At 38.1% G+C, this 14,567-nt stretch overlaps 1 protein-coding gene across 2 annotated transcripts in view; it reads left to right on the forward strand.

Annotated features, from left to right (window-relative positions):
* The window catches only part of NAPB (N-ethylmaleimide-sensitive factor attachment protein, beta), a 46,928-nt gene that overhangs the window by 12,176 nt on the left and 20,185 nt on the right, over positions 1-14,567 (forward strand). Inside the window, exons 2-3 of one of the 2 annotated variants that reach the window (XM_004687128.2) lie at positions 9,321-9,400; positions 13,115-13,231. In XM_004687128.2, coding sequence (XP_004687185.1) covers positions 9,321-9,400; positions 13,115-13,231 — 197 coding nt within the window. Of the gene's footprint in view, positions 1-9,320; positions 9,401-13,114; positions 13,232-14,567 lie in introns of those variants that run through there. The other variant, XM_012728289.1, reaches the window with a different exon arrangement.

Raw genomic sequence — 14,567 nt, forward strand, 5'->3', positions numbered from 1 at the left:
GAACAGGCAGATCGACGAAGTACACTGCTGAGGGGAGCAGCGGGCGGGTCAGGAGAGGTCTGCCACGCCATGTGGTCACCTCCGGGGCAGATGGGAATCGAACTCACGTGGAAGTGGCTTTAGATTCTCACTGCTGTGCTTTAACCCGCTGCGCCACCAGGAGGGCCCCTGTATGGCCTTTTTTATGTTGAGGTGGTTTTCGTCTATTCCCATCTTGGTTAGAGTTGTTTCATAAATGGTTGGAGCTTATAAAATACTTTATAGCTATCATATTTTAATATTTTGTTGACATGATTATTACATTAATTGATTTATGTAAACCATTCTTGCATCACTGACATGAACCCTATTCTTATCATGATGTATCATCCTTGTGACATACTGTTGAATTTGATTTGCTAGTATTTTGTTGAAAATTTTTGCATCGATGTACGTAAGAGATACTGGTCTGTAATTGTGCTGTCTTTGATTTCAGAATATGGTAATGTTGGCATCATAAAATGTATTAGGGAAAATTTCTTCTTATTAAGAACAATTTGAGCAAGAGAGGAATTAGTTATTTAAAATTTGATAGAATTTATTTGTAAAGCCATTTTGTCCTTAGCTTTTATTGAGATTTTTAATTTGTGTTTGACATTTTAATTTGTGTTTGATCCATGTTTGTGATCAATTTTTTTCGCTAGCGGTTATCTTCCTGCTTAAGAAGGCTTTTGCTGCATCCAAGAGATTCTGGTCATTTGTATCATCATTATCATTCATTTGAAGGTATTTTTATGTTCTGCTTTTGATTCCTGTTTTATGCAATTGCTATCAAGCAGCATGTTGTTTAATTGCCATAGTTTTTCCTGGTTTTTCTTAGTTTTCTTAGTTTTCTTTCCTGGTATTCATAGTTTTTCCTGGTTTTTCTTCCCCTCTAGTTTATTTCTAGTTTTATTGAGCAGAGATGGTCATAGGCATTTTTTTTTAGTGTTGCCTGTTTATTTTAAAATTAATTTATTTTCTTGCAGCGTTAATTTTTGGACAGTATTTGATTTCTCCCCTCAGGTGTAGTCCTGGTAGTTCTCCCACATCTATGGTGCACCCCCAGAATCCCTTGTGCTCTCCCCTTCCCTGTATTGACCCTCTCTGCTTCTCCTTCCTGCTGGATGCCTCAGATCTAACTTCAGCTTGCAAGTTTTATCTTTTCCCTCTCCCTTTGTTTGCTTCCTCTATATTCTGCATATGTGAAGTCATGAAATCATCCAGTACTTACTTTTTCCATATGGACTTGGCCTAAATATAATTTTGATCTTTGTGGTTTTGCTAACAATTGACTTATTTCGCAAGATATGTTCTACTCTTGAAAATGTTCTTTGTGCCCTTGGAAAATAATGTTTATGCAGCATTTCTTGTGTGAAATGTTTTGTACATATCTATTAGACCTTTTTGATCTAACTCCTCCTTTAAAGCTGTTGTTTTCTTATTTTACTTTCTCTCCTAGATCTGTTACTGTAAGTAAGGTATTAAGGTTCCCTAGTATTATTTTGCTATTACCATTTTCTCGCTTCAGTTCTGTTATTGCCTTATGTGTTTCCATCATTCAGTACATATGTATGAATGTCACTTCTTTTTGTGTTAGCTTCTTAATCAAGATGTCTTGACCTCTTGCAATCCTATATAAATGTAGTTGTCCTTGACTTAATTTTATGGTTGTCCTTTACTTCTGTATCTGTCTGCCAATCTTTAATTCTAAATCTGTGCTTGTCTTTGTTGGTGAGGTGAGATTCTTGTATATAACAAAAGATTAGACATTGTTTTGAATTTCATTCAGCTAGCTGGTGAGTTCAGGTGATTTACATTTAAGGAGATTGATTATTGAGATATAAGTATTTGTTCATTATGTTTTTGGCTTTTGTTTTGGTTTGTCTTAAGTTTTTTAATTTTTCTGAGGACATCTGTCAAGTTTTGTTTAAGTTTCATTTCTGGTTTTTTTTTTTTTTTTTTTTTTTTTTTTTTTTTTTTTTGGCTTGATTTTTTGAGAGGTCTACTGAGGTTAGTATGTGATAGGCGGTTTCTGTGACTTGTTGGACTGTCTTGTTTCTGAATGGCTCCAGTGTTCCACTCTATATTCCTCCTCTATGTTGCCTCAATATTAATTGCTGTATTGTTTTCTAATAGCCTCATTGGGATTTCTTTTACATGCAGCTCTTAGTAGTTGGTTTTTCAGTAAATCTCCTTACTCTTCTATCTTGGTTGTTCGATCTTAATGAGTAAAGGATTCTGGGCTGGAAGTCTTAAGTATTTTATATCCCTTCTAGTCCCTTATACTTGTTTCTGCTGAGAAGTCTGCTGAGTCTGGATTGTGATTCCCTATTACAAGTTACACTTGTTTTCTCTCACTATTTTAATATTCTACCCTTGTCATTTTATGAGTCTTGGTGTATATCTGTCTAATATTATTTATTGGACCTTTTTAGGCCTCTTGAAACTTTTCATTCATTTCCCAGAGTGTGATGGTTTTTAGTGATTTATTTATTTTTTAATAGATTTTCTTTGCCTTGATCTTTTTCTTCTCCTGGGATCCCCTTATTTCTGTTTAACTTATCCCTGAGAGCTCTTACACAGTATTCATTTCTAAAATTACTTTTTCTATCCTTCACTCTATCCTGTGATTACTAATGCTGTGTTTTGGAGCTCAGTAATTCTCTCAATTGCATCTGTTTGTCTACTATTGAGACCACAATTTAATTTTAAAATCATCTGGGTGTTTTTTAACTCCATTATTTCTAAATGTAGCTGCCTCATATTTTCATTATATTATTATTGTTTTATGTCCTCATCTTTTCTTAAGAACCATTGGCATAGTCAAGACTGTTGCCTGAATTCACACTCAATGTGCTCTGCAACTCCATTCATTCCAGGGTCACCCCCTCTGCTACACACTCACCCCAGCATTTGCACTGTGTTCTTGTCTCATTTTCAGTCTTGTCTGGGTTTTGGTAAGGACATATTTTTAACTGTTTCTGTTTTCTTTTCTTTATTTTTTTGCAACTGGAGTTAGTGGGAAACTGGTACCAGTGAAGGGTAAAAGGTGTAAAAGAGGACCAGGGTTAACAGACATCAAAAGATCACCTCCAATAGACTCAGGAATTTAAGATTCTTGAGTCAGGAGTTGAGTCAGGAATTTGAACTAGTTGTGAAGCATTTCTCATAGGGAAATGGCATGTGTTTGGATATTTCAGCCTGGGGTGAGGGGGGGGCAGGTGTTTTGGATCTCTCAGCATGGGCTAAAGTGAGATAGTAGCTTCTTCATTAGGGAAGTTTAAGTACTCTGACCTAACACAGGCTGAGCTGTCTGTTATGAGCATCAGATTCCAGCTGAAGTCCGCATACTGTGTCTCCACTTCAGCTCTCCAGCTATGTACCCTCCATCCCAGGTGCTTGCTTGCGCACCCCCTTATCCAGTGCAGTGTAACATTGGGACTTCAGGGGAGGAGTGGACCTCATAGGGTGTCTCTAAGACTCAGGATGAGTGACTACTCTGTTCTGGGACCCCACAACCTTCATTCATAGGAAGCCACTCCAAAACATGTACCCTTGCCCTACATAGCTTGTTACTTACTGGTTTGTAGTTATGGGCACTTAGTATAATAATTTAGACAGATGTTCTGTAGATCTCCTGAGGCCTCAGCATTTCCCTGCTGCCAATAGCCCCACTTCCTGCATTGAATGAAGGAAGTTAGACCATTTATAAATACATTATACCCAGGAGTAAAATAATCTTGAGAGGGTAGTATTTACTTAGGAAAACACCAAGTTTCTAGAATTTGTGAAGATTACAGAAATAAAGTGTCAGATGAAAATAAATGCTAATGGAGGATAAAAAATTAGGCTGGTTGTCAGAATAACCAATCATGTGGGCACAGGATTGGAACTCTCAGCCCTGCCCCCCATTTGAGGGAAGAGGGACTGGAATTGGATTAATTACCAATGATAAATTATTTAATTAGCTAGTCTACTTCATGTGCCTTTATAAAGTCCTTAAAAGATGGTGTTTATAGAGCATCCAGGTTGACGGATGCCAAGTTACTTCAGAGCTGACACATCCAGAGAAGGCATGGGAGCTCTATGGCTCTGTCCACATACTTGTCCTATGCCTCTCTCCCATTTGACGGTCTATGAGTCATGTTCTTTCCGATAAGCCAGTATCATAAATAGAGTGTTTTCCTGAGACCTAGAAACCATTGTGGCAAAAATTTGAATCTGAGCAGCTCATCAGAACCTCAGATTTGTAGGTAAGTTAAATGGAATTGTGGGTCTCCGCTGCTGTAACTGGCTTCTGTAGTCAGGGCAGTCTTGTGGTGAGCACAGAGAATTAGAGAATTGCTTGATGTGGAAAACCCTCACATTTGGTGGCAGATGTCCTTGAATAGAGAATGAGTGTTTCCTTTAATGATAGATATATTTAAAATAGATACTGAATTTTTTGCTCCTTTTCTGAGTGTTTCCTGTCTTTGCTAGTTATTTTGAGGGAAACATGGGGAATATCTAAAAACCTATAATGTTTAAAGTTTCTTCCATCCACACACAGAGCAATCAGCATTGTCAGCAAATCCTATGTGCCAGGCCCTCTCCAAAGAGCATCAGTTTCGTGGCATAAGTAATGTTACTGGTGAATCATGGGAAGGAGGAGCTATCCTAGTTGGTGTCTTCTCTCCCCAGAGCCCCAGGACTGCTAAATTGATCCCTTTTTCAGAACTTTTGACATCTCTTCAGAGTATTTTGATGATAAAGATGAATTTTGTCACTAGTTCTTTCATATCACCACAGCACTGTCATTGTCAATTTTTATGATATTTCTACTCTAATATCTTCTAACTTTAGAAGCTGCTTTATTTCTGCCTCAGCAGTTGTTACCTTTTCTTATGAGGTATGAGCTGTTAGTCCCACAGATTCTACTTTAACATCTCTCCTTCCACCCACGGTTTTAAAAGTGAGTACTAGAGTCATCGGTGTTTTACAGTGCTCTGAACTCATTCTTATTCAGGATGAGGAAAAATCAAATTTAAATTATTTGAAGACTATTGTTTTAAAGAGATTTATTTATGCATATAAGAACTAGGGCACAGACCAGAGGTTCGAGGGTAAGAAGATTCACCAGAGACATCATGGGAAGCAGAACAGGTAGATTGACTGAAATACACTGCTGAGAGGAGCAGCAGACAGTACAGGAGAGGTGTGCTGTGCCATGTGGGTCACCCCCCTGGGTGGGGGTCAAACTCCCACTTCACTGGCTACAGACAGCCTCATGGTGCTTTAACCCGTCACACCACCAGGGAGGGCCACTAATTGGTTGTTAAAAGATCAAAGACTTGGGCCCTCCCCAATGGGACCCACATGGCACAGTAGATCTCTCCTGTCTTGCCTGCTGCTCCCCTCAGTAGTGTACTTCATCAGTGCGCCTGTTCTGTTCCCCACTCCTCTTACTGCTCCTGCACCTCTGGCCTGTACCCCAGTTTTATATGCATGAGTAATTTCTTTAAAAAAAAAAAATCAAAGACTTGTCTGAGTATAGACATGATTTAAGGTCTTTGAAATAATAGGCTATAATTATCCTGGATTTTTTTTTTTTTTTTTTTTGTATATCCCTAAACTTCTCAAGGGGAACAGGAGGGTGGAATAGTGAAGAGATACAGGAACTTGTAGCCAGGTTTAAGGCACATCTCCACTGTTTACCATTTCCTTGTGGAACATAGTGAGCCTCTGATCAGGTCTTCTCACTGGAACATGATGGGGAGGGTGTGTTTGGCTACTCTTAGATCTTTTCCATCCTCATCATTCTGACCTCCTTATGGGCAAAACCCTTCTTTCCACAGTTTTATGCCACAAGATAATCTCAGGGAATTTTTCCTTAGTAAGCATGGTGAAGAAAAAGAGTCAGCCTTGCCCATGGAATTGAGGGAATTAATGGGCTGAATGTGGTGGTGATGGTGTAGAGGTTAGGGTAGAGAAGGAGGGTTCTATGCAAGCTGGTCACTGTTTCCTTTCATAGTTATCCTCAAGGGCAGAATACCATTATATCAAAAAATAATTTGACTCAGTTTAGCTTAGTGCCATGTGCTTAAATTTTACCACTTTATAATTAGATTTCCTTTCTTTTTGTTTTCAAGGATCTTCTACCTTACTTTGGGGTTCCGTGTAACAATTGAATTATTTGAATACTGAATATTTGTCCTTAAAGCTTACAAAAATTAGCTTCTACATATATAAAACACTGTAGCATTTGGAGAAATTTTTAAAATACCATCTTTAATGAAGTTTAAAAGTTTTGTTTATAATGACAGTTTCTCCCGTGCTTTTAAAATGAGAATATGTCTGGTGATTCTGTTGTAGGAGTGGTGAGGATCTTGAGAATAGCAGGGTTTATTCAGTACTTTTATAGATCTCTGAATTCAGCATCCACTGTTAGATCCATCACTGATCTTGTCTGGGTGACCTTGGCTGGGCCATTGAGCTCCAGATCCACTTTTCTCTTCTGTAAAAATGGATATAGTGTCTTTCAAAGTTGTTGTAATAATGAAAATGACAGAACATATGTGGAGATATCTGGCATAATGTAGGCGTTCTATTATTTCTTGCTGAATCTGTCTTTGAAAATAATAGGATAAAGTACATTTTAATTTAGCTAGTTTTATTTGGAAACCTTTAATAAGAATGATTGCACTATAATTACACTTCAGGATGCTGGTATACTTTAGAAAAACAAGATACAAGAAAGTGGCAAGTCTTGTTTGCTCCGGGGAGCTGTGGCTAAGGTTGAAAACTTTATCCTGTTTAGGAAATTTCCATTGGGGAAACTAGCTAATTGGGTTTTTTTTTTTAATATGTAAATTTGAGGTAGAAAAAAAGGAATAAGAGGTGTGAGAAAAGACTGCTTATTCTGACACTTCACTTTTTGGTGTGATGTAGCCCCAAAAGTGGTAGGAGGGGAGGAACAGCTTTATTGAGATAGAATTTCATTTACCACATAACTCACCCAATTCAGTAGTGTTTAGCATATACAGAGCCATGTAATCACTGGAACAATTAATATTTTCATTTCCCCCATGAAATACTCCTACTTGTAGATAACCTTTATTTTTTTTTTTTTAAGATTTATTTATTTATGCATGCAGAACTGGGATACAGCCAGAGGTACAGGGATGGTGAGAGACTTCACCAGAGACAGAGTGGAGAGCAGAACAGGCCGACTGACAAAGTACACTGCTGAGGCGAGCAGCGGGCAGGTCAGGAGAGGCCTGCTGTGCCATGTAGGTCACCCCCGGGGCGGAGATGGAATTCATGCTGAAGTGGCTTTAGCTTCTCAGTGTTGTGCTTTAACCAACTGCAACACCAGGGAGGGCCCGGTAACCTCTAATTTTTATGTTTCTCTAAATTTGACTATTCTGTACCTTTCTTAGAATTGGAACCATACAATATGTGTTCCTTTGTGATTGGCTCTTTTCACTTGACAAAACTTTTGTAAAGCTTTTCTATATTGTAGCATGTATCAGTACTTCATTTCTTTTTATTGCTCAAATACTCCATTGTATGTGTACACTATATTTTATATCCTTTCAGTTAAGGGGCACTGGCATCGTTTCTACCTTTTGACAATTTTGAAAGATGCTGCTGTGAATATTTGTATACAATTCTTACCACTTTCATTTTTGCTAGGTGTGTATGTACCTAGGTGTGGAATTGGTGTCTATAATAACTCAAAGTATTTAACCTTTTGAATAATTGGCATACTCTTCCAAAGTGGCTGTATCATTTTATATATGTACCAGCAGTGTTATTTCATTTGTGGTTCTGATTGTATTTCCCTGATGGCTACTGATGTTGTGTATATTCTAATGTGCTCTTTAGCCATCTTCTTTGGAGAATTGTCTATTCAGATACTTTAGTCCATTTTTTAGTTGGGTTATTGGTCTTTTCATTACTGAGTTGTAAGAGTTCCTTAGTTACAAGTCCCTTATCAGGCACACAATATACAAATAATCCCAAGGGTTTTTATGCCTTTGATTCATGAATCTAATTATAATAATTTACATCATGACCGAGTATCTACTTTGGGTCAAGCCCTGTAGTGACAACTATAAATGGATTTCTTTTTAATTGTCTTGAAAGCCCACAGATACAGATCCTTTTATTCTCTATATACATGTGCTTAAGTGGAGACCTGATGAGGTTAAAGATAGTAGGATCAGGCAGTCACTACTCCCTAAAGTAACACCTTGCCCTAACTGTCTGCCCAGCCCACTGCACAGCTATGTGTGTCCCTCTACCAGGTTGGTGCCTTTACGGGCTCCTGGGAGATACATCTTCCCCTGTGTTCATATTGTGCCCACTCCCAAGGGTCAAACTTGAATTCTCCTCTCTCTCAGTTCTCTGTCTTTACTCCACTTTGAGTTCCTCATTCTGTGTACTAGAGTCCACTTCTTGGTGCTGTGGATATTTTGTTTTTGTAATATAGAGAAGATAGTAAAGAATCATTCATAGGGGCCTTATCCTAACTCAGTAAAAGCAAGGTTGAAATAGAAAACTTTGGTGGAAATTACACAGGATTATTTTTACTTATCTGTAAGAAGTTTCTAAGTAACTAAAGCTGTCTGTGAACCAACTACATGTGACGAATTTTCGAGAATAGTATGTTTTCAGGCAGCAGTCAGTGGAGTTACTTCCTTTCAGGATATTGTACAACAGAACAAATTTTCACGTAGAGAGGACTGAAACTCTGAGGCATCTTCATGTTGGAGAAAGACTTCTCTCCTGCCAGAGCCAGCAGTTAATATATAGATAATATAGCCAGAGCATGGTCCTTCTTCATATGCTCTGGATCCAGGTTTTGTTTTTATTTTTAAGTCTAAATACACTTAGTACTAAACTCTTCAGAATTAACAGGATAAAGATGTCTTTATCCTTCGGGACTTAATCTCCTTTGAATATTACACTCTAATTTCTTAGACTAATATAAAAAACATCAATTTCCATACATGGAAAAACTCTCAGATTGTGTGTCGGCTACAGGGTCAGCTCTGTATTTTTGAGTCTTAGTGCTGTGGTGTCCTTGCTCTGTGACATTGGGCTAGTCATTTTACTTTTGTATGTATTAGTTTTCTCATTTGGAAAATAACCCCATTTTGTAAGAGTATCTCCTTTAGCATCTGTTAATATTCTCTAATGTTTGTTGGCACATAGTAAGTGCTTATTAAATATTTATTATTTGAAGGAGGGAAGAAGAATTAGGTACATGAATGGTTGTTATAGTAAAACTAACCTCATTTTTAAAATTTTCTCAGAGGGAATACAAGAATAGAAGAGGCTTGCGAAATGTATACCAGAGCCGCAAATATGTTCAAGATGGCTAAAAATTGGAGTGGTACGTATAAAGATTTTGGTTGTTTGCTTTTCAGGCAAAGATAATACAAAAGCCATTTTGAAGAGGAAGTGACTTTGTATGTGCTGTTCCTTCTGTCTGACATGCTGTTCCCCAAGATAGAATGTGACTGATACCCTGCTTCAATCAGGTCCTCAAATGTATCATTGTAGGTCTGTCTATCACCCTTTCACAAATACCAGTAGTCTTCTGAGAAACCTACTCCCCTTTCTCTAACACCTTTGGTAAAACACAAAATGACTTGCATTTATTCATTTATAGTGTTTATGAATTTTAATTATGTGTTTTCCCTCACTAGACTGTAAACCTTTGGTGGTCAGATGTTTCCATGTTTTATTTCTGCTGATGACTGGACCAGTACTAGCAATACAGTATGCTCAGCATATTTGTTTGCTTTTTTTTTTTTTTTTAGTGAAATATTCTTTTTTTATATCGTTATTAATTTTTTGACATATAGGATTCTTCCCCCATGGGTGGTCATTATAGCTCTCCCACCACCAAGCAACCACAGTCCTCCACCACAGTCCATTGTGCTCACTACCCACTTCTATCCACTTCCTGCTTCCTCTTCCTCCTTCTCCCCTCAGACTGGAATAGTTGTGAGCAAATAAATATTAGATTTTTAGAAGCCATTACCATTACAGTGGTAGTGATCATAACACCATTGCATCTTTTTATATTTTTTTATAAAAATTAAGTTAACTCAGGCCCTCCCTGGTGGCGCAGCGGGTTAAAGCGCAGCACAAAGAAGCTTAAACCATTTCCGCATGAGTTCGATCCCTGCCTGCCCTGGAGGTGACCACATGGCGCGGCAGACCTCTCCTGACCCGCCCGCTGCTCCCCTCAGCAGTGTACTTCGTCGATCTGCCTGTTCTGTTCCCCACTCTGTCTCTGGTGAAGCCTCTCACCCTCCACATCTCTGGCCTGTACCCCAGTTCTGTACGAATAAATAAATCTTTAAAAAAAAAATTAAGTTAATTCATTTGGTACTCAGCTTTGAGATTACCATGGAAGGCATTAGACCAATTTTATAGTTGAGAAAATTTAGTCTGTGAAGTTGTTTGACTTTGGTTTCTTTTAAATTCATTTCCAAGATTGGAGAGATCAAACTGGCATTTATAAGCAATGATTGGAATGAATGTTCAGAGTGAAAAAGGAAGCTGAAAGCTAGTTTTGGAAGGTGGTAGAATGAATTTGTAACACTAATGCTCTTGACATTGTCTGGAGAAATGGGACCAGCCTGGAAATGGGACACTCAGGAAAGAGAGGCCATGATCAGTTCTGGTGCAGTCATTAGATGAACTCTCACAGGTGAAGTTATTGGTGGAAGAGAGAGTGTGTAGGCTCTGAAAAGATTGATTACATTTAAACATGCCAAACCTCAAGTACTCTGTAAGGATAGATTTGATGTGATAATGACAATGGCTGACCTGTGTAACTAGCACCAGTGTTCAAGCACTTTACTTTGGAGACTAAGTCCTTATAGTATGACACTCCTCTGAGGCAGAGAGCCTAGCAGAGCTGCCTTTCAGCTAATGGAGTCCTGACTTGCCACTTGGAAGTTAGCTGCTTCTCTAAGTATTGGGTGCCTGCCCTCTACTTGGGCACTTGACTTTGATGCCTCATCTTGTTCCCCAACATCGTGATTCACCAGTGGAAGCTTTTTTTTTTTTTTTTTTTAAAGATTTATTTATTTATTCATACAGAACTGGGGTACAGGCCAGAGATGTGGAGGGTGAGAGGATTCACCAGAGACAGAGCGGGGAGCAGAACAGGCAGATCGATGAAGTACACTGCTGAGTGGAGCAGCGGGCGGGCCAGGAGAGGTCTGCCGCACCATGTGCTCACCTCCGGAGCAGGCGGGGATCGAACTCATGCGGAAGTGGCTTTAGTTTCTTAGTGCTGCGCTTTAACCCGTTGCGCCACCAGGGAGGGCCACACCAGTGGAAGCGTTTAACCCTCTGGCAGGGCTTTTCTAACGTCCTCTGACTGGTCAGGGCCCCCTCCAAGTTGGTGGTAAAATATTTTCAAAATTGCCTGGACACTTTTTTATCAGAAACTGAGACACAGCACAGGATTTGAACCTGGGCAGGCTGCCTCAGGAGTTTGTACCATGCATTTCCTTTGGGTGGAAACCCAGAAACTCATATGCTCTCTGGGGAGGGGTTGGGACAAAGGTGGCAGGTGAAGCATTGGTGGAACTGAATATTTTGTTTCTTAAAAGTAAATTTAAAGTATATGTATGGCTTTCTTAGGCATCTGTTAATTGTTTTCAGTACTTTTCTGAATTTTTTGAAATGCACATTTTTTTAATGCCAAAAAATTTGTGATGTTCTTAATCTTGCTCTTCCTAGAAGAGTGAATACTTTCCCCTCCATTCCTACCAGTACGATCTCCTTTGTCCAGATTGTACTGGACCGTATCTCCAGAGGCTTGCATGTGCCCCAGCCTACTGTGCCATGACCTCTCTCTGAACTGAGAACCTCAGAATGAAGTAGATTCATCTTTTCTAGGTTCCTCATTTGAGATTTTAATCCCTGCCTGAACTGGGCTGATGGTGTCTTCAGCCTTGATTTCCACTATCCTGCACCTTCTTTCCTCCTGCAGACTGATCAGGCACATCACAAGTCTCCATTTTCAGCTCTTCTTGCCTTGAAGCATTTGTTCCTTGTTCCTACAACACCACTGCTAGGGACTCCCTTCCTTTTTTATTTGCTACTCCAGAATTCATAGTCCCTGATCCACAAAACTTTTCTGAAAAAAAAAAAAAGAGGGCATAAACCTCTTTATGTTATACCATGGCCCCACAGAGAGATGGGGGGACCACCATCTGATTCTGCTTAGACATACATGTTTTCATACAAAGTGGGGTAAAGACAGTCTGGGGCCTCCCTGGTGACCTAGGGATTAAGTTTCAGCGCTATCACCACTATGACCTGAGTTTGATCCCTAGCAGGGAAGCTGACCCACATATGGCACAAAGACCTTTTCTACTGCTCCCTTTAACAGTGTATTTCAGTAAATCCATCTGTTCTGCTCCCCACTCTCTCTGGTAAATGCCCCATGCACCTCTAGCCCCCAATTCTATGCCAAAATAAAGTTAAAATAGCAAGAAACAAAATTAAACCAAAATCTCTTTTTAAAAAATCTAATCTTTGGATAAATTTTAGTCAGATTTTGTTAATAAACTTTAAAAAACCTTGAATTTTGAAATTATGGATATAATTTTCAATCTGAAAATCTTGGTTTTTTCTATAAATTCCTCAGCATTTTATCGATAATTGCAAAGTTATTACTGACTTACTATTAGATAAAAGGATGATTGAAACATTTTCTTGACCTCACTGTTTTACCTTTAATTTGTAGCTTAATGCCCCTACTCAGTGTTTATTTTATGCTGAGGAGCATAATTGAATGACCTTGGACTTGACTGTTGCTACTGAATGAGGCCTGTTGTCCACAGGATAGTTGGGAGGTCTCCTGGGGCTGATGAAGCCCATATTGCTATTTGATTTAATTCTGATTATTTTTATATTCACCTAAGGTGCACTCAGTCACATTCCACATGTGCTTCTTCTGACTGTGCTTCTTTTCAGTGAAATGGGACTACTTTTTAGGAGTAAGCCCAATTGTTTGAGCTTGGGATGGGGACTGTTTAATCCTTTCTGTTTAACTGTACTAATTTATCTCCTTCAGCTGCAGGAAATGCATTTTGCCAGGCAGCCAAGCTCCATATGCAGCTTCAGAGCAAACATGATTCTGCTACGAGCTTTGTGGATGCTGGGAATGCTTACAAAAAGGCAGACCCTCAAGGTAAGACCCACCTCCATCTCTGTGTACTCTGGATAGTAGAGGTCAGTGATGGTAGCCTACTTCACAGTTACACTGTTGGACATTTTGAATCCCGGTGAAAAGAAATTTTTGTACTTTGGAACAATATTCTGATAACTTCAGGAATCATTTTTAATCATTTGGAGGAGAAAATATATTAAATTTATCCTGGCTGTTTAGTTTTCAACACCATTTTAAACTCCATTTATGTTGCTTTTGGAGAATTTTTTAGAAATTTATTTTACCTAAGACTTCTTATATCTTAAATTTATGAATATGTATATTGTTAACTAAAGGAAGCAAAATATTTCCTTACTCCTAAATACCTAGTGTATTTTAAGATTTAAGTTAAGTGGTGATTGTAATATTTGATAATTAAGAACAATTTATTCAGACAGTATGCATCTGACTTTTTAAGAAGTGTTTTTCAAAGTATTTGTTTTAAGGAAAGAACTTGGGTATTTAAAGTGGTAAAATTTTTCCGGTGTTATTTTTTCAGTTAGAGGAGTATATACTTGCAATTAAAAGGATAATTTCTTCCTTCCTACACATGCAGTGTAGCCTTTTCTTTTAGGAATTCATTTTAGCGCAAAAAAAATCCTAAGTTTTATGAAGATATCAGACAAAAATAACTTCAAGAACTTCTGTGTTAAGATTAATCACAGTTTATTTCTAAAAGTGCAAAACTGGGCAATCTAAGTAGAGCAATAAAAATAAAATGGCAAAATTATAATGTGCTCATAATTTTGACATTATGCAGACACTAAAATCCCTACTTTCAGAGAATCTTCAGTGGTCTGATAAATGTTTACTTGTGACTAAAGAACCACACGGAAATTGAGGTCTCAAATTCATAAAGAAGTGCATGCACATAGAAGTATATCTAGAAAACACTAGATTTCATCAACACTCTATTGTATCAGGATACCAATGAGGGGTTTTAAGTGGGACTACAACTAGCTTATTTTTTATTTATACTTTTCTGTGTGTTTAAAGGTGTAACAGTGAGTCCACATTTCTTGTATAGGTTAAGAGGAAATTGCTTTTAAATTTTACTAATCTGAGTACCTTTCTAATTCTCAGTCAAGTTTTTATACTCTACTCTCTTTTAAACTAAAAGCAATAAATTTGGAATTGTCAACTATATGCTAGCATAAAAACTGCCACTTTATGATGGGAAATTCGCTGACTCACTTTTTAGGAAAATTAATATACTTTATTATCACTCTTATTAGATTTCCCCCCTTCCTTTTGTGTGCATGTTAGTCAACCAAAATTTAGCATCTTTTAACATTGTACAAAATAACTTCACTCAAGA

The sequence above is a fragment of the Condylura cristata genome, unplaced genomic scaffold (genome assembly GCF_000260355.1).
Source record: "Condylura cristata isolate star-nosed mole 26May11 unplaced genomic scaffold, ConCri1.0 scaffold00022, whole genome shotgun sequence".
NCBI classification, from domain to species: Eukaryota; Metazoa; Chordata; class Mammalia; order Eulipotyphla; family Talpidae; genus Condylura; species Condylura cristata.